Source organism: Scyliorhinus torazame, chromosome 15 (assembly GCF_047496885.1).
Source record: "Scyliorhinus torazame isolate Kashiwa2021f chromosome 15, sScyTor2.1, whole genome shotgun sequence".
NCBI classification, from domain to species: domain Eukaryota; kingdom Metazoa; phylum Chordata; class Chondrichthyes; order Carcharhiniformes; family Scyliorhinidae; genus Scyliorhinus; species Scyliorhinus torazame.
The window spans coordinates 113426197-113453378 of record NC_092721.1 but is presented as its reverse complement, the minus strand read 5'-3'; the positions used below and the strand labels follow the sequence as shown (position 1 = coordinate 113453378).

The window sequence follows — 27182 nt, the reverse complement described above, 5'->3', positions numbered from 1 at the left end:
CGTAATGATCTTCTTTGTAGATACATTCAATCAAGTACTCTGTAATTCAAAACTGCAGTACTCACAACTTCCCTGGAGAGGCACCTTACTTCACATCAAACTTTGTTTACAGTTCAGGGTTTGATTTTAGGCCTTTGGAGTTCCATGGAAACAGCACCCAGAGGCTTTCTGGAGAGAGTCTGCCCTCACAGTGGCCTTCTGGAGAGAGTTAACTGGATCCTTTTGGAGAGGGTTAACTGGATCTCTTTTGAGATAGTTAACTGGATCTCTCTTGAGAGAGTTAACTGAATTTCTTTTGAGAGAGTTAACTGGATCTCTCTTGAGAGAGTTAACTGGATCTCTCTTGAGAGAGTTAACTGGGTCTCTCTTGAGAGAGTTAACTGGATCTCTCTTGAGAGAGTTAACTGGGTCTCTCTGGACCCCTACAGGCCTCAGCGTGTGGAGTGAAATGTGTGACAGGCTGGGGTTTGAGAGGTCATGACGGGATGGGAAACTGGAGGGGTTCCCCACTGAAAGTGCCCCTCCTGCCCTCTGCAATGATCTCTCCCCCATTCCAGCTTCAGGGTCTGCTCGACTGCCCCTGATGAGTCTGACCACCTTGCCTGCACTCTGGAACTTGCTCCATGTTACTTGTCCAAGATCTGCTGCAGTGACATCTGTGGCCAACATTCCCAGTGGTGCTGCTGGGACTGAAGAGCTGTTGGTACTTTGATTGGCTGGCCGTTCTTGGAGGCAGGATCTTTACCTTTAAAGGCTGGAGATCCTGATGGCAGGCAGTTGGCTACCCGACTGACATTTAATCCCATCAGGGCTTCTGAAAATGGCTGTGTTAGGGTTGTACCTAGCTTTCTAGCAGGTGGACAGGGCCTTTGCTTTGGCCATTAAATTTAGCCCTACATTCCTTTCTGCAACTGCTCCTTTATTCCGATCCCATTGAATGCCCCAAATCTCCTTAACCCGGCTTATTATTCTTTAATTGTTAAGAGAATTATTAGAAACAGGATTCTCTGTTACGTCGTGTGAACCCCTGTAGAACTTCAGCAGCCACTTCGTCCCATACAGATGTTTCCATTAATCATCATTTGTGCCTTGGCCAATAGTCCAGCCAGCCAATTTGCCATTTGATCAATGAGACTTTGGCTATAGTCATACTGCCCATTTCACAATGACACACAATGCTTTCAGATGTGTATTGACATAAAGATGAAAGTTTCACTTTGGAATCAAGTCTTGGTTTATCTTCTGGGTGGTCTAAAGCCAAGCACTGAAGACTAATATCTCTTACAGGAGGCTGTCTCTAGCTTATTGGGTTCTACAGCACAGAGATTACTCATAACTTTGCCACTGTATCAGAAGGTCATTGCTTAAAGTCTCGCTCTTGGACAGGAGCATATTATCAAGATTGACATTTGTGGGGAGGGAGGTTGGGGTGGTTTTGCCAGAGATGTTGAATGAAGTCACAGCCACCTGTTCAGATGGACATAACAGATCCCATGACACTACTCATAGGGCAGGGAGTTTCCCTGTGTCCTAGGATGCTATTTGTCCCTCTAAAAAAAAGCAGAATCATTGTTAATTTATCTGATGTTATTTGTGGAGTCTTGCGACATGCAAACTGACTGCCACAATTGCAACACCCTGAGGATATGAGAGTTGCTCTGTAAGCAAGGTCTTTTCATAATTGCAGTTTGGATACAGTCCGCTGATCTCCTGCACATGTTGCAAACTTCGTGACTCAGTCTGTATAACGCTATAAGTGATCGTGGCCACCTACTAACTGTAAAAAGCTGCTTTGACATGCAAAGCTCTATCCATGAGCACATTTAGAGAGCTCTCTCCTGATGGGCAAAGCAGGAGTTGCAACCAGAGTACATCTTACTGTCAAGTCAGCTCAGTTGGCTGTGCTTTGTGCTCCACACTGATGGCTTTTCTGAGAATGGTCACATAATATAATGGCAACCTTAGTGGTAATCTTCAAAACAATTACTACAGACTCCTAAGCCAAGAATCTCTGCTAAATATTCTGGTACCGATGATCTGACCATGAAAATAAATAACTAACTATTTGGCTGGAGAATTTACCTCTCGGACTGGTTAGAGTGGCTTCAGTCGCTTTTCCACCATCACCACATCGAGCTTCATCAAAAGGAAGGCATTGATCTCCTGTTCCAGCCACAACCACAGCATTCTTCGTGATTTCCTGGATTCCAGTAAGCGATTTTACTTTATAGACACGTCTGCTATTTGTATCAGACAGGTACAATGATCCAGAAACAGCATCCACAGAGAGGTAGTACTTGTGTGTTGGGCTGTTACTAAAAAAGATAAAGACACATGTTAAATGCAAGATAAACGCAACATTTAAATGGAGTTTTAAAATAGTCACTTGCAGATTTACATTTTGGCGAAGCTAGTTGCTGTGATTTCTAACCATTCTACCCAAACTCCTTTTCTCAGTCAATTTATCTCTCAGAGTTCCATTTTTATTTTTCAATTTTCCATTGTCACAATATCAAACTACTATCCCTTTCTCCAACCGCTTATCTCCTCATCTTTTTCCATTTCCCCTTTCCACCTCCCCAATCTCCACATTTATCTAACCTCCAATCCCCCTTAATGCTCCTGCTTCACAGGTTCCAACAGACCACTTGTTCTCTTCAGCCTCCAAACCAACTATGATTCAGCAATCTTCAACTCTCTTTCCCCAATCAACTGATCTCCATTGTTCCCCATCAAACAAAGACCTATAAACGCTCATATTGCTTACCTTCTTTCATCCCTGCCCTCTAATCCTGCAAAACTTTTATATATTCCTATTCCCTCAGCTTGCATCTCACCCCATCAGCACTTTACCATGCATTTCTACTTCACCCTGTTTTTGCTTCCCCATGTCCTATTTTTGTGCGTCTATTTTTGCAATACTACCTCCACACTAGTTCAATGATTCTCCACTCTAATCTTCCCTGACTTGAAAATTGCACAGCATTGCTTTCCTGCATGCAGTTTGATGGATGATCAAATTAAATTTGATGTGTGGGGCATGAAATGCATTGAGAACTTTCATGGGAAACTTGCCCTAATGGATAACCCATGATACCACGAGTTACACTTGCAGATTGGCCATTGACAGAAGTTTTCAATGCCAAGAGGAGTTGCATTTTGTTTGTTTCAGATTCAACAGCCTGGATCACACAACAGATGTTGCTACACAGTTAAATAGACTTAAAATGTTTCGGACCCTCTTTCCTTTTTAAAGTTTTAACTTGGAAAATTAAAATCATTAATTTGAAGTTTTCATTTTTCAGTCCTTCGGCCAGCCAGTTTTCTCTCTTGCAGACTACAGATGGGATTCTCCATCAGCTGACGCCGGAATCGGGAAACACGATTGGGTGGAGAATTCGGCATCAGTCAAAAATCGAGGTTGGCACTGGGCACCTGATGAAATGCCACGCTCCGGTGCCTCAACAGCAGCGTAATGCATTATATGCCACATGTACAGTAAACGCTATTGGCATATCATTATCGGGCCCGTCACGGTATTCTCTATGGCTCCCGCGATGCTCCGCCTCTGCCAGGAGGAATTATTGACGGGGAGGTTCATTGTGGTTTTAAAAATCACAGTGGCTGCTGAGGGAGAGAGAGGAGGTAGGTCATGTTCCCAAAGGCATGACCATGGGCTACCCACTACCATGGCTGACTGGGGTGGGATCGTCTGCCAGGATTGGGGGAGAGTAGCAGGGGGTAACTGGGGGGTGGGCCGTGGTGTCGGGGTGACCACACGGACCGGTGTGACCAGCCTCTTTGCTGCGCACCCCACCGGCCACCCACCGTGGCCCATAGTTGCGTAGAGTGACACCGGCCGTATGGGTGCACCCACCCACCCAACTCTCCACCCCCCCCCCACCCCACGTCCACCCACCCAACTCCCCCCCCACCCCACCTCCACCCACCCAACTCCCCCCCCCCACCCCACCTCCACCCACCCAACTCCCCCCTCCCCATCTCCACCCAACCAACTCCCCGCTTACAACCAGGCGGCATCTGCTGGTGGGGCATCAGGCGGCCCACCCATGGGCAACGCCCACAGTAGCCACTACAGGAGGGCTCCAGATGGGGGCCGCAGAGCGTACCTCTGGCATCGGTGGCACCAGCCATTGGTACCCCTGCCGACAGGAATGGGTGCCTGGGCCGGAGGCCTCAATGCTGCAAGTGACCGATGGGCCAGGGGTGCGGTGGGCAGAGTGCCGGGGGAACGGCTAGGGTGGGTGACCTGCGGGAGCAGTGGCTGCAGTGTAGGCCGGGGCCACTGTGCAGCCCATTGGACCTAGCCAGGCACAGGGTACGCACCATGCTAACATATCTGCCTTTCACCCCTACAGACAATGGACTTTGGAATCCAACGATGAATGGCTGCCATCATCCTAGCCGCCGCAGCACTGAGGGATGTACTGAGGCTAAACAGGAGTTGCTTGGCTAAGGGCCCATCAGCTGTGGATCCTGCCACAGAGGAGCAGGAGCCAGCCCCAGAGGATGGAGAGCCGGCCGCCCAAAAGGCTGAGGAGGAGGTGGGAAAGAGGCGCCGCATGAGGCCTTTTGTGTACCGTCAGCGCCTGCCACTTGAGAACCTGCCAGATGTGCCGTCGAAGACTCCGGCTGAGCGGGGGACAGTGCGACATATCTGCCGGATCATGGCACAATTGGAACCGTTGTGGAGGACTCCCACTCCCGATGGGCAACAAGGTGACGGACGCCCTGTACTCCTTCGCCACGAGGTTCTTCGAGGCGCCGATGGGGGAATCTGCCAGACATCTCACAGACTTCAGTGAGTAGGTGTGTCCATGCCATAACGGAGGCCTTGTATTCCTGGTCGGCACAATATATCAGCTTCAATGTGGACCAAGCCCACCAGGATGCCTGGGCCGTGGGGTTCGTCGCCATCGCTGGGATGCCAGGTCTAGGGGGGGATCGACAGGGCGCATGTTCCCTTACAAACCCCGGCGCATGAGGGGGTAGTCTTCACAAACCTAAAGTGGTACCACTCCATGAACGCTCAACTGGTGTGTGATCACAAGATGCATATCATGCAAGTCTGCGCCCAATACCCGGGCAGTGTGCACTATGCCTTCATTCTGGCACACTCGACGGTTCCCGACACCTTCGAGGCACACCTTGCAGGGTGAGGGATTGACTCTTGGGTGACAGGGGTTATCCGTGGCAGTCGTGGCTGATGACGTTTAACCAGAGGCCACAGAGTGACATAGAGACCCGCTACAATGATGTCCATGCTGCGATCAGGGCCATGATCGAGCGGTGCATCGATGTGATGAAGATGCGATTCGGGTGCCTGGATCACTCTTAAAGGGTCCTCCAGTATAGCGCTAGGAGACTCTCCCATCATGGTAGCTGCTGCATCCTCCGCAACATCGCGTGGCAGAGAGGCGCGTGCTGGAGGAAGTGGATAAACACCAGGCCTCGTCCAACGAGGAGGATGCGGGGGAGGGTCAGGATAAGCAGGGCATGATGTCCGGGCAGGCAGTAAAACATGTGCGCCAGAGCCGGCACGTCCGGGACGCTCTAATTGCTTTGAGGTTTGCCGACTAAGGTGCCTGGCCGGCAGCAGCACGAACATTGCGTCCCACCCTCACACCACCCCCCACCCCCCGCAACCCCCTTCAGCATTCCTATCTACCTCACTAAGGGGTGCGGGCCCTGGGTTGGCAGTAACAGCAAGTCTGGTCCATGAGATGTAGGATGATGACAACCCGCTCTGGGATGAACTCTGGTGCCCCGCATCGTTTGACAACGGTTGACTCCTGTCCACGGGCACTTTCCGCAGACCACCTGGGTGATCCCTGCATGCGAGCTGGTCATTCCATCTGACAGTCCCACTGAACCCTTGGGCTGGCAGAGGTGGGGACGGAGTGTGGGGGATGAAGGGGGCTGTGTGTGGGGGTTTGGGATGCAAGGGATGGGTGTGGGGCCGGGTACTGGGGCGGTGAGCAGTGGCTGACCTGGGGTCCTGGCCCGTGGCCCCCTCCAACGGCCGCCCATCCTTCCCCACCGCCCACCCCCTTTGCCCCAGCACCCCCTCTGCAGCCAGCACAGCTCAGCCCTCACACGCTTCTGACAGAGCATCGAGGCAGGTTGAAACGTTTCTCAACAGGTGTTTATTGTAAATAGGTGGACATGTGGCTGGTTTAGCACAGGGCTAAATCGCTGGCTTTGAAAGCAGACCAAGGCAGGCCAGCAGCACAGTTCAATTCCCGTACCAGCCTCCCCGAACAGGCGCCGGAATGTGGCGACTCGGGGCTTTTCACAGTAACTTCATTTGAAGCCTACTTGTGACAATAAACGATTTTCATTTCATTTATTTCATTTTTCATGTGTCGACAGGTTTATGCCCTAAACCCTAACACTGTTCGAGATGCTGCAGTGTTCCAGCATCAGCACTGCGTGGGTCACCGGCATGGGGCCCATCACCTCCTCCTACCTTGGAGTGCCTGTTGGCCCTCGGGCTACTCCTTAACGGGGGTGTGGCTGGAGTGAGCTCCAAGGGCTCCTTCGCCTCCTGACACTACCAGTCTTGGAGGCCCAGTCTTGTCTCAACCTGAGTTTCACTGCTCGGGTCCATGGAGCTCAGGGGCTGGGCCACCTCCCTCTGTGACTGTACCATGTCCCTCTGTGACTGGCTCAGGTCAGCCAGTGCCTAGGCAATGCCGTTTATGCCCGCAGCCATGACCCATTGTGACTGGGCCAAACTTTGTCCTGTGCTTCAGCCACTGACCGCACAATGTTCCCTAGGTCTTGGTCATCCCAACCCATGGCCGATACCTTCGTCCCAAGTCCTCTACCATGGTCGCCAGCCATGCGGTGTTGGCATGCATGGTCGGCACCGCCTCCTGCACCTGCAGGCGCTGGATAGTTGCTGACAGCCCCTCCTGTAGTTCCCGGCTCTGTGTCTGCATCTCCAGCATCGATAGAACTTCCCTTTCCAGAAACCTAAGACCCGCCTGGACAACAGCTAGAACCTGGTGTCAGGCCGCCCTCCGACCGTCCGCCCCCTTGGGAGTTCCGACCTCCACCTGATGCACCACTGCACGTGTGTGATGCACACCAGATAGTGTAACAACAGCCTCTTCACTAACATGTCCAGGGGGGTCGGGTTGGGGTGGTGGTGGGCTGAGGTGGGGGTTGGTGTGGTGTTGTGGGGCAGTGGGGTGTTGGGATTTGGGTGTTGTGGGGGAAGTGGGTTGGTGTGGGGGAAAGGGTGATGTGGGAGTGATGGGATACTGGTGTTGGGGTGGTGTGGGGGGGGGGGGAGGGATTTGGGGTGATGTGGGAGTGATGGGGTGCTGGGGTTGGGGTGGTGTGGGGGAGGTGGGTGGGTGATCGAGTGGTGTGGGGGATTGTGCCACGCGTGCCATAGGGACACTGCAACTCAGCGGGTCTCACTTGGTTCCCCGATGCCAACCTCCACCTAGGTGACTGCCCTCTCACCAGTGCCCGCTGCTCTATGTCTGGCAGGTTCCCTCCAGTCTTCTTCCTCTCCCTGAGGTTTTGTTCCGCCCTCTTCTGGGGGGTGGGGAAATGCACAGTGTTAGGCAGTCGGATGTGGGCAACATGGGGTTGGGGGGGGGTAGGCAGCTGGAGCCTTTGTGAACAGGGCACCTGGCCTTGGTGGCTGGCATGTGGTGCAGGATGGGTGCGAGTAGACTGCTAGCGGGTGGGGTTCGGTCACCCTCCGGCTTTGGGTGGGGGGGGTTACGGGTGTGTGGGATAGGGTTCGTGCCAGGGACACGGCGCTGTCTACTCTCCCTGGGCGCTCTGAGGAGGTTGTGCAGCTTCTTGCAACACTGCTGGCCGGTCCGGGCGGTGCTGTCCAGGGGGCTCACGGCCATTGCCATCTGTGCCCAGGTCAAGTGTACGGCAGTGGGTGGCAGCCTCCTTCCCATCCCAGGGAAATGGGTGCCCCCTCTCCTCCACGGCGTCCAGCAGGGTCTCGATCTCTGCATCTGCGAACCTGGGTACCGCTCTTTGGGCTGTCATCTTGTTGACTGGAATAAGTGTGTGTAAGGAGTGGAGTGCTCATATGCGGTTGCACTTTGTCAGCCTCTTGAGTGCCAATCCTGATCCCGGCAAATCGGACACAGAGTTTTTCATTGGAATTGCTCTCGTTCCACATGCCGCTGATGCTAGCCCATTAGCGGATCTATGTGGCACCGATTCCGTGGTCATGGAACACCACCGATTCAGTCTCAGTGTCAGCACTTAGGGCGGGATTCTCCGTTACCCGACTCCGATACCGTAAGCGGTGATCAGGTGGAGAATCCCTTCACACACCCAACGATTTGACGCCCATTTTAGATTCTCCGCCCCCTCTTGAAATGGCATCATCACGTTGCGCGTCGCACGCTCTTGGAACAGGATTGGCGTGCCACGTGAAGGCCCGCCCCCGATGATCCGAGTTCCCGACCGTGTAGTTGATGTGTGGTCTGTGCAGTCAGGAACCCGGCGTGGCGGCCGCTGACTGTGCCCAGCGCCGCCATAGTCGGCCGGGCGCTGTGCAGCTAGCTGGGGGGGTGGGGACCTCTGAGAGGGCTGGGGGGACTGGTGGGTGGTGGCCAGGGGTTGTCCTGTGGGGCCGTAATTGGCAGGTCGGCTCTACGCATGGCCGGCGCCATGTTGCATTCTCAAGCCGTTTTTGGCACGGGTGCCAGGAGTTTTTCCCGGCGCCGCTGCGAGCCCCTGACTGGCCACGGAATAGGCGAGAGTTTGGCGCCGACTTTTGCGGCGTGAAACGACACGGGCCAGATTCTCCGATTCTGAAGCTAAGTGCGGAGGATCTGTGGCGGTCTACACGGAAATAAATCGGTGCCGCCCCCTAACTGTGCTGCGACCGGTGAGGGGCTAGCAGCTGCACCACGTAAACCTCCGGCATTCACAAAATAAACGGCTGGATAATGGGCGGGTCTGTGGCCGCGCATGCGCACGGCGACAACCTGCAGCGGTCACGTTGTAAAGCATGGCGCCGGCTGTGCGCGGACCCGACCTACTAGATAGTGCCCCCCTGGCCGCCCCCTCACCACTCCCCACCTTTAAGCCTTTAACATAGCTGAACTCCCTCCCCAAACACTGCTGGGTATTGACTCTGAGAGCATAACAATGGTGCTATTAATTGGACTCCCTGTCTCTGCTCTCTTCCATTTGATTCTTCCTCGACTATTTTATCTTTATATCGGAACACCTTGACCTTCAAAGGTATCAAAGCCATTACTGTGTGATATGAAATGCTCCATTTATATTCATTTTCCAATGATACTCAAATGACTGATGGGTACAGCGGTATTATCTGACTTTCTCCCTCAACCAGACAGCAGTTCCACTCTGCCTATCGCGAGCACAGAATAATAAATGCAACTAATTTCCATAGACCTGACTTCTGCTTGAAGTGTTTTTGCAAAACAAATAACCCTATTATTTAACAAAGTTAAATCATACATATCATTCCCTTACCTGTGCCTCAAATCTTTATTTCTGACAGAAGACAAGTACAGAAGAGACAGAAAAAGGATTCAGTATTAGTTTTGAGAAAATCGTAAATATCCAAGAATATTGAGCCAAGACAGATTAGTTCATGAGATTAAACAAAGTATTTGTGAATGTAAAATGGTGATTGAATAATCAAAGCTTTTATTTTTCTAACAACCGTCATCAACTTTGCCTCCATCTATTTTGGCATTTGAAAGATGAGTGCTTTATTTGAAACACAACAGTTTACTCTCGTCCTAGATGTTTTTTCTAACATCAAGTACAGGTCAAATCCATTTCATTACATAATAATAATTCTCTGCTAATTCTGTTTCCCAACATACAGGTCGAATACGATACATACTTTTGTAACTTGTGAAGTGAGAAGTGACAAACCACATTCATAGCAACAATATTAATATCAATGCTGATATTAGGGTCCAGTTTTGTACTGATCTTTAGCAAAAATTCATCCTAACTACTTGGTTGTGACAATATGTGAATAGAACATAGAAATGCTCGGAATAAGAGTAGGCTATTCTGCCTGCTCAATCATTCATGCTGATCTGTATCTCAAATCCATTTATCCACCGATGTTCCACATCCATTGAACAAAAGTAAGCATGGACGATTTACTGCTCAAGAGAAATAAAAAGATTTTTGACTTGGTTGGTGTAATGTATAAAGGGCACGATTCTCCCAAAAGAGAACAAAGTCCCCTATCGAGCACGTTTAGCCGCGTGTTTCTCTGCACTCGCAGTGCCGAGAAACACATGGCTACGCAATGTGACTCATGTTGAATCAGGGGCCTGAACAGGGAATGCGCGGCCGAGGCTGCACACAACCCCGTTTTGTACAGTGAGGAACTCCACTCGCCGGAACTCCCTAGTGTAGCGAGAGATCGGGATGGCGTTTTTAAATGGTGTCCCGATCTCCAAGGCCACTGAAATGATCCCTTACCTCCCCCGCAGCCCGAATGCACTATGGGAGAGTCTCCCCCCACCCCCCCCCCCCCCCACCCCAAGACCTATGCTGAGGCTTACTGCCTCGCTCTAATATGCAGATTTGCCAAAAAGCTGCAACGTCTCGCGACATCGCTTTGAATCTCACGAGGTGTGGTAAGCCGGGTAGATCACAGGAGCAGGGTCTCCTGGCTTTATTTGGCCATGCTGCACCGCGGCGGGCTGCTTTTCCGGCGCAACATGGCCATTGGATTGTGCCCATGCTCTCTAGGAGATAATGGTGGATCACAGTGTGCCTTATCTCACAAAGCTATGGTGATGGGTTCCAGCATCAAAAATGAGTGGGTTGATAAGTGGGAAGTAACAGTCCATGTCACACAAGTTTCAGGCAATGACATTGGGCGTGATCTAACGGAAAAGGGTCAAAGTGTGGTAGTGAGCGGAACAGCTGGGTGTTTCCCGAGAGCTGACCTGTCGAGGCCGTTATTGGTATCGAACGTTAATTAGGCACTTAATGATGCCCAATCATGGGCTTCATGCCGGAAAAGACTGTCCCACCAGTTGATTTGTCAGAACCTCGTGCAGAGGTGCAGAACTTAAACCAATCCCGCAGAGCAAACCCCAGACAGCATGCAGCCATGCACCGTGCAGATCAGTCCCACGATTTGGAGATACCAACCTGGCCAGACCATTGGGCTTGGTGGAGTTCAGATGGGATACTCTGTTCTCTGAGGAGTTTGGAGGGGCAGCCACATGACAGCCAGTGCTGCCTGGGAGGCGTAGCAATGGCCAGCAGTGCTGGGAGTGTCACCAGGAGGACCGCCACCCAGTTCTGCAAGAAGCTCAATGACCTCCACCGGGCATCGCGGATGAGTTGGTTTTGGCTACCTGGCACTGGTCACCACCCCCTCCAGCCCTGCGATTAGCATCATACCAATATCCACCATCCCCCCAGCACACCATCGCACCTGTGCCCCAGCACACCATGCCACGCATCTGCGCATCCCACCAACGTCCGTAGGTGGTTCCCACACCTGACCCCATCATACCACCCGCACACCCTGCGAAGCATGAAGCGTGCAGCTCACAATGCACCTCTCTGACCCCGCAGGAGAAGCTGTCCTATAACAGATGGGAGAAGGCCCGGACAGGTGACTGGGTGCCGGACATCAGAGTCCTCAGCCCCTAAGAGGAACGGGCACTGGAGGTTGCATGAGTGGCCGAGAACAGATCGGTCGAGTTTAGCCTGTGCCGCGGAGGTTAGTGTCCACCGGCCCCCACCCAGCTATCCCATCACACGTGAATTTTAATGCCCCCGCAGGATCTGCATCCGATGGTGCCAGCCATTCCAAGGTGCACCTCCCCCCTCCCACCCACCACCCCCACCCCCACTGCCACCCACGAGAACACCTCGAAGAAAAGCTCTGAGGACGCTACAATTGAGGTGTCACAGCTGTCATCCCCACCCTCCACCAGCACGGAGAAACACATCTCGGTGGGCGTTAGTGGTCAGGCTTCTGGGGCACAATCTGGTGAGCAATACACAGTTGCTGATGCACATCAGGTGGTGGCAGGAACCCCCCAGGCAAAACAGCAGTTAGAGATCTGCTGGTTCCCAGGACCCAGCTGGATCCCAGTCAGATGCTGAGCCTCTGGACCAGGTTATATCGGAGCTGATGCAGACGCTAGAGTGCAGCCGTGATATTCAGAGGGAGATGTCAGCAACACTCCAGCGGGTCCATAGCCAATTAGAGGAGTCCCAAAAACTACAGGTACAGGAGATGGCGCCAGCAATCTGTGGTACCGAAGCCATCAGTGCTGGGATGCCAACTGTACTGGGAGTCTGGGGCACAAAGTCAGCACCATGAGTGGTAGTGTCCAAGGCATTGCTCAGTCATAATGGCCGCGCCGGAGCGTATCAACAGCTTATCCCATCCGCTGGAGGTCGTGTCCCTGATGCAGGTGGACCTTGCCGAGGTGCTGTCGAACATGTCCCAGTCTCAGGCGGGCATTGCCGAGGCGCTCTGGAGCATTTCCCAGTCACTGGGGGCATGTCCCAGATACATCTGGACATTGCCGGGGCACTGCAGAGCACGGCCTGGTCACATAGGGGCATCGATGAGTGTCATCGGCACCATGGTGCAGACAATGGAGAGCCGCCAGGGCTGGCAGAGCCAGGTGACGCAGGGGCCTCTGGGACCTTAGACCGGATGGCCCCAGCCACCTTTCCGGACTGCCCCTCCGTCCCAAAGTGATCCCAAGGGTCCTACGGGCAGTGACCGGGAGCGCTGGGGACGACCCGGAGCAGCCTTACTGGGAGGTGACGGCGGTTAGCAGCTCTTCTGAGTCCCCCACCCCTGACAACGGCACATCTTGGGGTCAGCAGGCAGAACTGGGTGGCATAACGAGGCATATGCCACCGAAAAGGTGGCTGGGGCCATCCAGTCTAAGGTCCTCCTGAGGATGCACGCCATGGGCATCAAAGCCCACAGGACGCGGTAAGCAGCAGGCTGCCTCCACCTCTAATATGCATCCTCTGGATATACCTACATGCAGCAGCAAAGCACAGAGATTTAAGAAAATTGAAGGTCACTGAGAGGGCACTCGGGGGTGAGGGAAGGCAACACCATCGGTAGCTGGGGACAATTAGGGTCACGATTGTATACCATTAAAATATGTTACACCCGAGATGTGTGATGCCGCTTTCATGTTATTACGCACTGTGGGCCAGCGTGCACCCCCCAACTCTGTTCACCCTCTGTCCTACACCAGCCTCAGCCCCCTGAGCACAGTGTTCGTGGGTCTGCCCCACTGCCATAACCCGCGCCCTTCCCAAGGCATACCGCGTGCAGGTGATTGGTATGAGCGCGTTGTCAGCACACAGATATGAGATAGACTGTGGCATAGATTGAGGAGCACCAGAGCTTAGCTCACAGCGAGTTATCATCACCCTCCTGCCTTGCACATTGACCCGCTGACAATGCCGACACAGGCCCATCACCCTGGAGTGATGTAACACAAACCATGGGAGAGTGGAACAGTGCTTAGGGTTGGGGGGAGACGGGACGAGGGGTGGATTGGATGGAGAGTGGTGGGCTGTTTGGGGGGGCAGGACAGGGAGAAGGGGTGAGATGACGGATAAAGTCATGTCCTCTGTGATGTATGCGAGGATGAGGGCATTCCTGGCCCTCTGGGCATGCCGGATCGTCGCCATCTGTCCTCCCTGGGCTCATCCTCAAGCCCCTCCTGGTCTGGCTCCTCCTCAGGTCCACAAGGACATGGTGGTGTCAGGTCCACAAGGACATGGCACAGATACCACACCATCCCCTTGTTAAGGCAGAGTTTCCCGCAGCACATGCTGTCTGACATCTCTTCAAATGGCAAGCAATGCCTGTACACTTTGGGCCATTGCTGTCCTCCCCCTCTGGGTTCCTCCCTGGCCTGATTGGCGGCCGGGTCCTCGGGGTGTGGGGCAGGCCCTGGGACATGGGCTGCCGCCTCGAGTCTCTGCCGACACTGCTGCCACCACCTTCTCTGCTGTTCGATAGGGGGCCCTTCCAGTTAATGGGATGGAGATTGGCCTTAATTGGTGATTATTGGTTTCTCGCCACGCTGTGGCGGGTTCCTGATCTGGCCAATGGGAGTGGGACAGTTCGATCAGAAACCTATCGGCGCTTGGTGAGCTTCCCAATTTCGGACTCTCCCACAATCTAACCGGCCCACTCGGATTTGCACCCAGCGCGAGAGTCTAAACACTAAGATCTGATGATCACGATAGAATAGTTCCAGCAATTGTAAAGAGTCATGTCGCTCACTACCTTTCTTTGTCTTCTGGGATATGTTTGGATTAAGTCCAAAGTAAAGGGAGAAGAGCCTTTTCTTGTTCATTGTGCTGCAGAATTTTCCCTTAATTCCCTTAACCCTTAATAATCCATTCAGACGTAGAATTCAGTGTCTGTTTTGTAACATAAAGGTCTTAATGCAATTCGCTCGTGTGTTTTCAATGTAATTCCAAAACGAAATGGGTCCAGCCTTTAAAATTTTCTCTGACACTGAGCACTAATTGATAAAAGTAATGACAGGTGTTACAAAGAAATATATGGGGTGAAGAACAATTATGTTGCTACGATGTGGGCAGTCTTCCTGGAATAGGATTGATATCATCCATCCTAAATCAATCCAATGCAAACAGTGGAGCAATTTAATGTTGGTCATTACTGATAACCAATTACAACAATGCTTAACTAACTCTCAGTGTCATCCAGATATTTAATGTTTAAATATCTCTTCCTCACCCTGATCCAGTTATGCAATTAATTGAATTTGTCTTTATTTTTGTTAGAAATTGCCTGATTAGTGAAGGTCGATAGACTAAAAGCAGCAGGTTTCACAGACATTTCAAGCACCATGGGCGGGATTCTCCGAAATGGAGGCAGTGTTCGTGCCGTCGTGAATGCCTTTGAGGTTCACGACGGCGCGAAACGGCCCCTATCCCGACCAATTCAGGGCCCGATAATGGGCTAGGAGCGGTGCCGCATCATTTACGCTCGCCAGGCCTTGGCGCCGTGTAAAGGCGACACCGCATACATGACGCAGCCGGTGCCGCATAACTGGCGTCACCCGCGCATGCGTGGTTCCCGTCCTCTCCGAGTCCGCCCCGCAAGAAGATGTCTGACGGATCTTGCGGGGCTGCGGATGAAAGGAGGTCCTCCTTCAGAGAGGCTGGCCCGACGATCGGCGGGCACCGATCGCGGGCCAGACCCCATTTCAGGCCCCCCCAGGTGCAGGATCCCCCCTCGCACCCCCCGCAGGGCGGAACCCGCCGTTTTGGGCAGGCCGCTCGGCCCATCCGGGCCTGAGAATCGTGGGGTACCGGTGAATCGCCATTTTGGCTGTCTCGGGCGATTCACTGTACCGCGCCGCGCAAAACGCGATTGTGCCGATCTGGCCGCATCCGTGAATGAATCTCCCAACCGGCGCGGGAGCAGAGAATCGCGCCCCTAATTTCCACAAAAGCAAAAATATCATTCCGCATCTTATTTACTGAACTTTTAACTAAATTTGCATTGTCTAATTCTAAAAGACTCTGGATTTCTTGTCATATTTAGGAAACCAGATAATCTGGATCCCTGCCAACTTTTGTGCTTATCAAAAGTTTTGATTGACAGATCATAATCTCACCTGTAAATGGCACATCCTAATATAAAAAATGTCATCTGATGCATTCATCTTCATTTGTATCCCGGTCGCCCACATTTATTCATCCAGTATTGCTGAGGGCCTTGGAGGTACGGACAATAACATTAGGATACCCGAAAAAGGGAGATGGCTAGTCGGCAGGGGAGGGGGGTTTAGCCCCCCATCCTGGCTGATCACGTGGAATGTGAGGGGTCTGAATGGGCCAGTCAAGAGGGCTCACGTGTTCTCGCACCTAAAGGGGTTAAAGGCAGAAGTAGCCATGCTACAGGAGACGCACCTAAAACTTGTGGACCAAACAAGATTGAGAAAGGGGTGGGTGGGCCAGGTGTTCTATTCGGGGCTGGATTCAAAGACCAGAGGAGTAGCAATTCTGGTCAGTAAACGGGTGGCATTCGAGGCAGGGAATATTGTGGCTGACAAGGGGGGCAGATACATAATGGTTAGCGTGAAGCTGCAGGGGACTCAGGTGGTGCTAGTGAACGTTTACGCCCCGAACTGGGACGACGTGAAATTCATGAGACACATGCTGGGTAAAATTCCGGATTTAGACTCACACAATCTGATTATGGGGCTGACTTTAACACAGTTATAGACCCTGTATTGGACCGGTCAAACCTCAGGTCGGGGAAGCGACCAGCGGCGGCTGAAGAACTGGGGGGCGTAGACACGTGGAGATTCGCCCGACCGAGGGCGAAGGACTTTTAGTCGGGCAGTATGGTCGGCACGGGCTTGGAGGGCCGAAGGGCCTGTTCCTGTGCTGTACATTTCTTTGTTCTTTGACTTCACTTTCTTTTCTCATGGCCACAAAGTTTACTCCCGTATAGATTTCTTTGTGATGAGCAGGGCGTTGATCCCTAGAGTGGAGGGGACAGAATACTCAGCCATTGCAGTCTCCGATCATGCTCCACACTGGGTGGGTTTGCGCCTTGGGGAGGAGAGAGGTCAGCCCTCACTATGGAGGCTAGATGTGGGGCTGCTAGTAGACGACGAGGTTTGTGGGTGGATAAGGAGGAACATTAAAAATTACCTGGAAACTAATGATACGTGGGAGGTAGCGGCGTCCACGGTGTGGGAGGCCCTGAAGGCAGTTATCAGAGGGGAGTTAATCTCTATCAGATCCCATAGGGAGAAGAAAGAAAGAGCGGAGCGAGAGAGGCTAGTTGAGGAGATACTAAGAGTAGACAGGAGTTACGCGGAGACCCCTGAGACAGGGCTATTGAAAGAGCGCCGGAGTCTGCAGGCGGAATTCGACCTGCTGACCACTGGGAAGGCGGTAGCACAGCTGAGGAAGGCCAAAGGGGCTGTCTATGAATACGGGGAGAAAGCGAGTAGAATGCTGGCGCACCAACTTCGCAAGAGGGAGGCAGCCAGGGAAATTGGGGAAGTGTGGGATAAGGAGGGCAACACGGTCATGGACATAGAGGGGGTGAACAAAGTCTTTAGGGCGTTTTACGGTAAATTGTATGAGTCAGAGCCCCCGCCGGGAGGAGAAGGGATGAAGCAATTCATGGACCAACTGAAGTTTCCAAAGGTGGAAGAGGATCTGGTGGAGTGACTGGGGGCCCCGATAGAGCTGGAGGAGATGGTAAAGGTTCTAGGGAACATGTAGTCGGGCAAGGCCCCAGGGCCGGACGGCTACCCTGTAGAATTCTACAAGAAGTTTTCGGAGCTGCTGTGCCCACTCCTGCTAAGGACCTTTAATGAGGCCAAAGAGAGAGGGACCCACCCCAACAATGTCACAGGCTTCGATTTCACTCATCCTCAAACGAGAGAAAGATCCGCTACAGTGTGGATCTTATAGACCCATATCGCTCCTGGACGTGGACGCCAAACTGCTGCCAAGATCTTGGCTGCTAGAGTTGAGGACTGTGTCCCTGGGGTGATAGGGGAGGATCAGACAGGCTTCGTCAAGGGCAGGCAATTGAACTCTAATGTATGGAGGCTCATAAACATCATCATAATGCCCTCAGAGGGAGGGGAGGCAGAAGTAGTGGCGGCGATGGACGCAGAGAAAGCCTTTGACCGGGTGGAATGGGAGTACCTGTGGGAAGCGCTAAGAAGGTTCGGATTCGGTGAGGGGTTCATAGGTTGGGTCCAGCTTCTCTACCAGGCCCCTCGTGGCAAGTGTGTGCACGAACAGGGTGAGGTCTGAATACTTTAGGCTCCACTGGGGGACGAGGCAGGGGTGCCCCCTCTCCCCGTTATTATTTGCCCTTGTGATAGAGCCGCTGGCTATTGTGCTGTGGACTTCAAAGAACTGGAAGGGGTTGGTTCGGGGTGGGGGGTAGGGGGGAGGAGCATCGGGTCTCGCTTTATGCGGATGATCTGCTCCTGTACATCTCGGACCCACTAGAGGGGATGGAGGAGGTCATGCAGATTCTGAGGGACTTTGGCAATTTCTCGGGGTACAAACTAAACAAGAAGGAAAACAAGATGTTTGTGATCCAAGCTAAGGGGCAGGAAAAGAGACTGGGAGAGCTTCCGCTGAAGATGGTCGAGAAGAGCTTTCGGTACCTAGGAATACAGGTGGCTCGAAAGTGGGATGCCCTCCACAAGCTTAATTTATTTTGGCTGATAGAGCAGATGGAGGGGGACTTCAAAAGGTGGGACATGCGGGGAGGGTGCAGACCGTTAAGATGATGCTTCTCCCCAGATTTCTGTTCGTCTTCCAGTGCCTTCCCATCTTCATCCCTGAGTCCTTCTTTAAGCGGGTGAACAAGATCATCTCGGGATTTGTATGGGCAAATAAGACCCTGCCAGCAAAGAGACTGTAGCTAGAGCGCAGTCGGGGGTGGGGGCTGGCACTTCTGAACTTTTGCAGCTACTATTGGGCGGCTAACATAGCCACGATTAGGAAATGGGTATTGGGGGAGGGGTCGACGTGGGAGCAGTTAGAGACGGCCTCATGCAAAGGTACCAGCCTAGGGGCACTTGTAACGGCACCTCTGCCGTTCTCGCCAGCCCGCTACTCCTCCAGTCCGGTAGTGGTGGCCGCATTAAAGATCTGGGGTCAGTGGAGAAGACACAGGGGGGTGGAGGGAGCCTCAGTTTGGACCCCGATAAGCAACAATCACAGATTTGTCCCGGGCAAGATAGACGGACGGTTTCAAAGCTGGCATAGGGCAGGCATTAAAAGGATGGGGGACTTGTTCACAGGCGGGACCTCTCCCAGCCTGAAAGTGCTTGAAAAGAAATTTAGTTTGCTTCCTGGAAATGCTTTCAGATACCTTCAGGTATGCGCCTTTCTCAAAAAACAGGTGGTGTCATTTCCGCTGCTACCCCATGTAGGATACAGGATAGGGTGGTCTCCGGCATCTGGGTAGGGATGGGGAAGGTGTCGGACATCTACCAGGAGCTTCAGGAGGTGGAGGAAGCCTCAGTGGAGGAACTCAAGGGCAAATGGGAGGAGGAGCTAGGTGGGGGGCTGGATGCGGGCCTGTGGGCAGACGCCCTAAACAGGGTCAATTCCTCTTCTTCATGTGCCAGGCTTAGCTTAATCCAGTTTAAGGTGGTCCACCGGGCACACATGACGGCAACCAGGATGAGCAAGCTCTTTGGAGTTGAGGATAAATGTGTGAGGTGTGCGGGAAGCCCTGCAGATCATGTCCATATGTTCTGGGCATGCCCGGCTCTTAAGGGATTCTGGCAGGGATTTGCTAAGGCAGTGTCCAAGATCTTGGCCTCGCGGGTGGTGCCGAGTCCAGGGATAGCGATCTTTGGTGTGTCAGACGATCCGGGAGTTCAGGAAGCGAAAGAGGCCGACGTATTGGCCTTTGCCTCCCTGGTAGCCCGGAGACGGATCCTTTTAATGTGGAGGGACACGAAGCCCCCGAGTGTGGAGACCTGGATTGGTGACATGGCTGGATTTCTCAGTCTCGAGAAAATAAAGTTTGCCTTGCGAGGGTCCATGACGGGGTTCTCTCGGAGGTGGCAGCCATTCCTCGACTTTCTAGGAGAGCAGTAAAGGTCAGCAGCGGCAGCATCCGGGGGGGGGGGGGGGGGGGATTGTTACGTAATATTGTTCTTTTCTCAGTATATATGGTTAACATTTATTTTGTTATGTTAAATGTTGCAAACGGTTATGCAAAAATTATGTTTTGATAAAAATTTGAATAAAAATAATTTAAAAAAAAATAACATTAGGATACCCAGAATGTTCTAAAATGGTACTGAAAAAATATATTTTAGCTTGGGCCACAGTAACAAAGTGCGGATCCCTCCCCCCACCTGAGGTGGGTAACTCAGCAGTGTCACAAATAATATCCATTCATCTGGCTGCCCAGAGATTGTTCAGCTAGATAAACCTCCAGGAGAGTGACTGAAGGTGGTCCAGTCCAGGGAAGAAGCTGACCCCCCCCTGGATTTTAAATAAATATCAGATTGGTTCCCTTCCTCGATAGGAAAAACAGTTTGAATTAGTATTCTTATTTCCCCATTGGTGTTCCATTTTAAGTTATACAAGACCAGTTTGTGGCATTATTCTTATTTCTCCATTTTTACAGTTTTTTTCCTTTCGAGCAAGAGTCTAAAGATGAAATGGGTAGGGCCAGAGGATAGGGCCTTGGATAGCCATGCCTTCCAATTATGCTCATGTGGTACACCTTCTAATTGTATGGGGGTAGACTGATGTTAATGATTCATCCACATTGTCACAGGTGCATTACAGAGGTAATCCAACAAACTTGAACTGGGATGTGCTGGGGTGAACAGGTGAGAACCAGCTTGCCAAAGGGACGGGACTGAATATCAAAGCCTCTTAGCACCAATCTCACAGCTAAAAGCTGTTGATGACTAAGTAGAAGGGAGACTGCAACAAAAAATGTTCAATGAGAAAACAACAGTTCGACAATAGCTTTAAGTAATAGTGGAACTTTTTACTAAAAGCTGCACTAATCTGTTATTAATTTTCAGATGAATGGAATACCTACTGAAACCTATTCGCACTTGAAACTCAGTCAAGCATTCTTAATGGCCAGAGCTGTCCAAAACAATTTAGTACTTTCTGAGATGGAAAGAACAGAAGGTAGAATGCCTGTCAATCAATGGAAGGGAGCAGGTGGTTAGATTTTTTTCATGTGTCAAAGTAGAGTTTTTATGATCACCCAGAACTACCAGGCCATGTAAAAAAACAGCACAAAAATAAGGGGCGAAATTCTCCGACCCCCCGCCAGGTCGGAGAATCGCCGGGGGCTGGCGTGAATCCCGCCCCCGCCGGTTGCCGAAGTCTCCGGCACTGGATATTCTGTGGGGGTGGGAATCGCGCCGCACCGGTTGGCGGGGCCCCCCGCTCGATTTTCCGGCCCGGATGGGCCGAAGTCCCGCCGCTAAAATGCCTGTCCCGCCGGCGTAAATTAAATCACCTACCTTACCGGCGGGACAGGGCGGTGCGGGCGGGCTCCGGGATCCTCGGGGGGTCGCGGGGCGATCTGGCCCCGGGGGGTGCCCCCACGGTGGCCTGGTCCGCGATCGGGGCCCACCGATCTGCGGGCGGGCCTGTGCCGTGGGGGCACTCTTTCCGTTCCGCCTCCGCCACGGTCTCCACCATGGCGGAGGCGGAAGAGACTCCCTCCACTGCGCATGCGCGGGAATGCTGTCAGCGGCCGCTGACGCTCCCGCGCATGCGCCGCCCGGAGATGTCATTTCCGCGCCAGCTGGCGGGGCACCAAAGGCCTTTTCCGCCGGCTGGCGGGGCGGAAATTCGGCCGGCGCCGGCCTAGCCCCTCAGTTTTGGGGCTCGGCCCCCAAAGATGCGGAGCATTCCGCACCTTTGGGGCGGCGCGATGCCTGTCTGATTTGCGCCGTTTCGGGCGCCAGTCGGCGGACATCGCGCCGTTTCCGGAGAATTTCGCTCAAGATACCTGTTGTAACATTTTTCACTGCATTATGGTACTTTCTCCATTGGACAAGTACTGTAATGCATGTGAAAAATTACACAATGCTGGTCAATATAAGGGTCAACTCACCTTTTCGGGAGGGATCCCATGATGAATCACTGCTTTAAACTCCTATCTACATTACAAAACAACATCGAATTGTTACACACTTACCTTACAAAATATTACCGACTCCTCATCAGGCTTTCTATTTTCTTCACATACCTTTAAAGCTTGCATGCTTTTTATGGGCTTCCAAAACCCCGCATAAAAAGGCTTGTGGGAGAAAATCTGATATCCCCCCCCCCCATATTTAAAATGGGGAACTCGATCTCAGTGGGGCAGGTGTATGTTTTGTACACTGGGAAATCTCAGCATACAGAGGAAAATGATGAAAAGTTCAAAATGCAGAGGAAAACAGATTTCCTCAAAAAAAAACCACAGGTGTGGCTATTCATGCACCAAAATGCACCTCTGCGTCCAGGCGAAGGTTTGACTCCAAGAAACAAATTGTCTGTTACTTTTGGTCAGTGAATAATGGAAAGCTCTCATGGAATTGGATTTTTTTTTGTTGAAATGTTACACAGAAGAACTTAGGCAAGATGCAAATAAAGCATTAAAAACTGGAACTTGGCATTAGATTTTAATACAATTTCGAAGGAAATTGGTTTTCATTTTTGATGTATCTTAGTCTCTTCAGGTTTCTCCATATTGTACTTCATTCTAAAAACAAATAGGTGGCTGAGTATGTGTTCCTAACTCCTTCTCCATGAGCGGATTCCCCGCCCCGCTGCACCAGTTTTCTAGTGCGGTAGACCACCGGCAGCAGCTTGATTCTCCGTCCCGCCAGCCGGCCAATGGGGTTTCCCATTGTGGGTGGCCCTATGCCGTCGGAAAATCCCCGGGCATGGGTGCCTTGCCGGTGCAACAGAGAATCCCGACAGCGAAGAATCCAGCCCCATATCTTTTGTGAGCCAAGTGCTCTAATTTTTTCTTTCCTCCTAATGACTAATTTGGGAAGCTAGTAGAAAAGAAACGTAATCATTCTATAAAGCTGTATATTCATTCAACCACAATCTTAATTCGGATAGTGTGCTATTAATTTTAAACCACATTTCTGTGACTGAACAACGCAGAACTGACATGAATTAGATGAGTACCCAAAGTTATCATACCTTAACTCCAGTATATTTATAACATTGCCTGAGGGAAAGATCCTCCGAACAAAATTAAAATCACCAACGTATATGCTTCCATCTGATCCGCACGTCAAGGCAATTGGTGCAAAGAGCTTGTTACCAGATGCAAGGCCGTTGCAGCTTGGACAGGAAATGCTCCGTCTTCGGCCACTTCCGATAATGCTTCCAATCACAGGTGGCTGCTGGGATATAAAATTATTTTCGCCATTTCCCTTGTGTAAAATACCTGCAACACAATAAATGATTGCTAATATTTATATTTTATGAAATATGAGACAGCAAATACAATTATAGGATGAATGCAACATGCGTTGAACCTAAGACAAACCTTATTAACAATAACTCATCTGTTATTATAACACTTCACTCTGATTAGTGCCTGTGCATGGGCATCATTGATTATTTTCAATTTGAATGGCTAGTGATGTTCAAATGGGAATTTCCTGATGACAAACATTGCAGATTTTAATATAAAAAGCAATTTGTTGGAAAAGAAAAAACTGAAATAGGAATTTCTAGATAGGGGCAGAAGGCCAGACAACATTAGAAAAAAAACAACAGGCAAATGTCACAGGCCACCTTTCATTTTAAAGATATTGATCTTGCTTCTTTCAAATGTGACTGGCTGTCCATTTCTGGCTTGTTCATTTGGCCATTAGTAGGGATGTAAAGTTGAGGGTAAATATCTTCAGTGATATGGATATTTGAGCATCAGACAAATCATGCTTACAGGTGATATTTCACAACAGTTGAAGCTTTAATCAAGTTCTTAATCATGAAACAAAGTGCATCAAATAAGTGCAATATTGGCAGAATGAAACTGTTCACCTCTATTAGGAAATAGGCAACACAATAAAAAACTATGATTCCAAAGTTTTAAATGTCTACATTTCTTTCACAAAATTCATGGGGTTAGATGGGAGTGGGGGCAGGTCCAGCTGGGTCAGGTTGGCGCGGGGTAGTCAAGTTGGGTTAATGGGGAGGTGGGTTCCAGCCAGTTTGGTCGGAGGGGTGGGCGGGTTGGTGATCAATCCTGTACGAGGGGCAATAATTGGTCTGGATGTTTGACATAGTTACTCTGAAGTTAGAAGAGGTTTTATTTCTTCTAACATTTTCAGGGTAATTCTTAGCGTAACACTGGTGGAATAATTCAAAGTTAGCGATTTAAATCACTTTGTCAGATGGTTCCCCACGCAATGCAATTGTCCAGTGGAAGTAACCTTTCCTGAAAATTGCAGTGCACATGCTTATTTGGGAGCTTCCAAGAGGGATTTCCCAGCAGATCTTTGGGAGTTCCCCCGAATCCTGCTGGGGGCCCCAGGTGTTATATGTCACTTTTTTCACCATTTTATTTTTTTTAAGCTTTGTAAGCCAACTTAAGTGTTTGATGAAAAGATTGGAAGTTAATGGTCTAGATTTTGCAATAGAGCAGGGTCCATTAAATTTTACTTTGGTGGGCTTCCAGTGGTATTATTATTTCTGCTAGGCCTTCGGCCTTGGATGCGGGGGAAGGGGAAATGGTTACATAGTGCATCGTGTCCAGCAATCCCACACAGCCATTTTCTTCCCTCTTGCACTAGAATCAATTCCATTGGAGAGGATGGACCATTAATTTTGAAAGTTTTCTGTGAAAAGCAAAAGGCAGCTGCTGGAATAAATTCTGTCACATTTCTCCCCCCCAATGGGTGTTCAAATTCCTAAAACTTTTGGGAGGGATGTGTGGAAACCACGTCAAGAAATCCAACCTTTTGCTGTGGTGGAAAAAAAAGGAAATTGCTGAAAATATAGTTGGCCCCCACCATATGTAAAAAGAAAAAACAAGTTAATGTCACCCCCATTCCACAGACAAAACATATATCTATCTTTTCTTTTTTCCAATGCTGATATATCTGTTGTGTATTGCTGGCATTATCATTTTGTATTTCAGATTTATGAAATCTACAGTTTTTTCCTTTTTATTTTGATATATAGTTTCAATCAAGTAAATTCTTCTGGTGTTACTGTAATGATTGCTGTACTGTATACTTACTACTTTGTATGTTGAGGGCATGGTGTTTGTCTAAGGTCCATCCACCCAGATTAGATGCATCTAACTCATAGCCTTGCAGAACAGCAGTACGCTTCTCCCAAAGTATCAGATCAGGACATGATTCATATTCATAACCCACCGACACTGCAAGGAGAAAATTGAAAATAGGTCAAAAGATGCAAGCATATTCTGGAAAGAACTATCTTTGCCAATCTATTCCAAATCAAGTTTAAAATTTTTTTTACCTGATCAAACATCAGCAAAGCACTTTGAAGGTGGGATTAGATACTATATTGAACTGATAACTAGGTCTCCCAAGAAGGAGGACCAGAAGCATGATGCTTGTTAATGGACACACTTAAAACAAGATTTAGCAGCCAAATTCAAGACACCAGTGGCATGAGTGTCTGCATAATAATGAACAAATTGGCCTCTGAAAGAGACTGAATTTGTAAAGTCCCATGTTGGTGGGAATATGAGGTACTCACTTCACATCATTGAGGGACTTTTAACCCCCAAGGACAGTGGTTTGGCTATAATTGGGCAATTTAAATTTTGCTAATTGCACCAAGAAAGTTAATGCTTTTATTAAAAAACATTCAGTATATTTAGAACTCAAAGCTTTTTTATTCTGCTCACAACAACTCAGTGTAATACATCAAGATTGCATTGCTGTGTTCCCTTTTGCTAACCATTCATTAACGCTGCTTCGGTAATAATATGGAAATCTTTATATAAAGAGGGTTTACACGATGTTATTTTTCTGCAGAGAAGGGGGCCTTATTGGGATTAATGAGCATTGACACAGCAGTGCTAATGGCTTTTTATTTTCATAGAACACAAATTTAAAACAGGCAATGGGTTCACCCGTTCTTGGTTGTAGTTTGCCAAGATAGCAATTCATTTCGGCGTGGTGAAGAAATACAGTTGGTTCTCAATCCCTTCCCTGGGAAAAACTTTATGATTAATACCAAGTCTAGAATTCAGGAAGGAATAAGCTGGAAAAATCTGGGTACAAACTCATGAGATCCAATTCAAACAAGCATGAAATAAATAACAGTTGGAATTAGTTATTATACAATGAGAAGTCTATAAAAAACCTCAACCTTGCAACGGTTAATCTTTTTTCACAGAACCTACAGTACAGAAGGAGGCCATTTGGCCCATCAAGGCTGCACCTACCCTTGGAAAGAGCACCCCACTTAAGCCGACCCCTCCACCCCATCCCCGTAACCCCATCTAATCTTTTTGGACACTAAGGGCAATTTAGCATGGCCAATCCACCTGACCTGCGCATCTTTGGACTGTGGAAAGAAACCGGAGCTCCCGGAGGAAACCCACCCAGCCACGGGCAGAATGTGCAGACTCTGCACAAACAGTGACCCAAGCCAGGATTCAAACCTGGAACCCTGGAGCTCTGAAGCGGCAGTGCTAACCACTGTGCTACCGTGCCGCCCGTATAAACCAAAATAACATAGTTTTTACTGGTGAAATGGATAGGGCAATAATATATAAGTGTTGTATTTCCAATTAAAAATTACGGGCGGGATTCTCTCAGCCCACGCCGGGTCGGAGAATTGCCGGCCGGGCGCGAATCGCGCGACGACGCCCCGACGCCGGACCGCCGATTCTCTGGTGAGCGGAGAATCCGCCCCCCCCCCCCCCCCCCGCCAGTTCTCCGCCTGGGATGAGCCAAGAGGCCGCCCAAAAAAGCCCAAGTTCCGCCAGCGACGTTCACATCTGTTCTTACCCAGCGGGACCTTGGCATCCATCCTGTCTGGGGTAGCCTGGTGGGGAGGGGGGGGGGGGGGGGGGGGAAGGGGGGGGGGGGGTCCGACCCGGGGGGGGCCTCCACCATGGCCTGGCCCGTGATCGGGGCCTACCGATCGGTGGGCCGGCCTCTCGTGGTGGGGGCCTCTTTTGCACCGCGCTGGTCTTTGTAGTCCTATGCCATGTTGCGCCGGGGCCAGCGCGGAGAAGGAGGTTACCGCACATTCGCGCCACTCGCAGCGCGCATGCGCAGATCTGCAGTGCCCATTTGACGGCGGTATCGGCAGCTGGAGCGGCGTGGGTCGCTCCAGTGCCCTGCTGACTTCCTGTAGGACAGAGGATCGCTTCACATAGCGGTCCGGTGACGCCGTCGTTAAACTCTCCAGTTTTTACGATGGCGTCAACACTCTGCCTTCAGATGGGAAAATTTTGCCCTATTTGTGATACCAGAATTAAAAATCATGATTTTGGAACTATATCAGATACAGAATTCTTGGCAGCTTCAATGGTTTCTCAGAAAGAAGCAATTTCTATCAGCGGTTTTGATCCATACTATAGCTAATCACTTCTTTTCAGGCTCATGGAATAATAGTCAACTTCACTTGATAAACTTATTGTCAAG

At 50.6% G+C, this 27182-nt stretch overlaps 1 protein-coding gene across 11 annotated transcripts in view; it reads right to left on the bottom strand.

The window, feature by feature from the left end:
* The window catches only part of tenm4 (teneurin transmembrane protein 4), a 3407721-nt gene that overhangs the window by 68397 nt on the left and 3312142 nt on the right, over positions 1 to 27182 (bottom strand). For 9 of the 11 annotated variants that reach the window (XM_072476554.1, XM_072476555.1, XM_072476556.1 and 6 more), the window contains 4 exons: positions 24791 to 24934; positions 22738 to 22987; positions 9514 to 9534; positions 2083 to 2315 (listed from right to left, as the gene is read on the bottom strand). In XM_072476554.1, coding sequence (XP_072332655.1) covers positions 2083 to 2315; positions 9514 to 9534; positions 22738 to 22987; positions 24791 to 24934 — 648 coding nt within the window. The remainder of the gene's footprint in view (positions 1 to 2082; positions 2316 to 9513; positions 9535 to 22737; positions 22988 to 24790; positions 24935 to 27182) is intronic. The other 2 variants (XM_072476557.1, XM_072476559.1) reach the window with 1 other exon arrangement.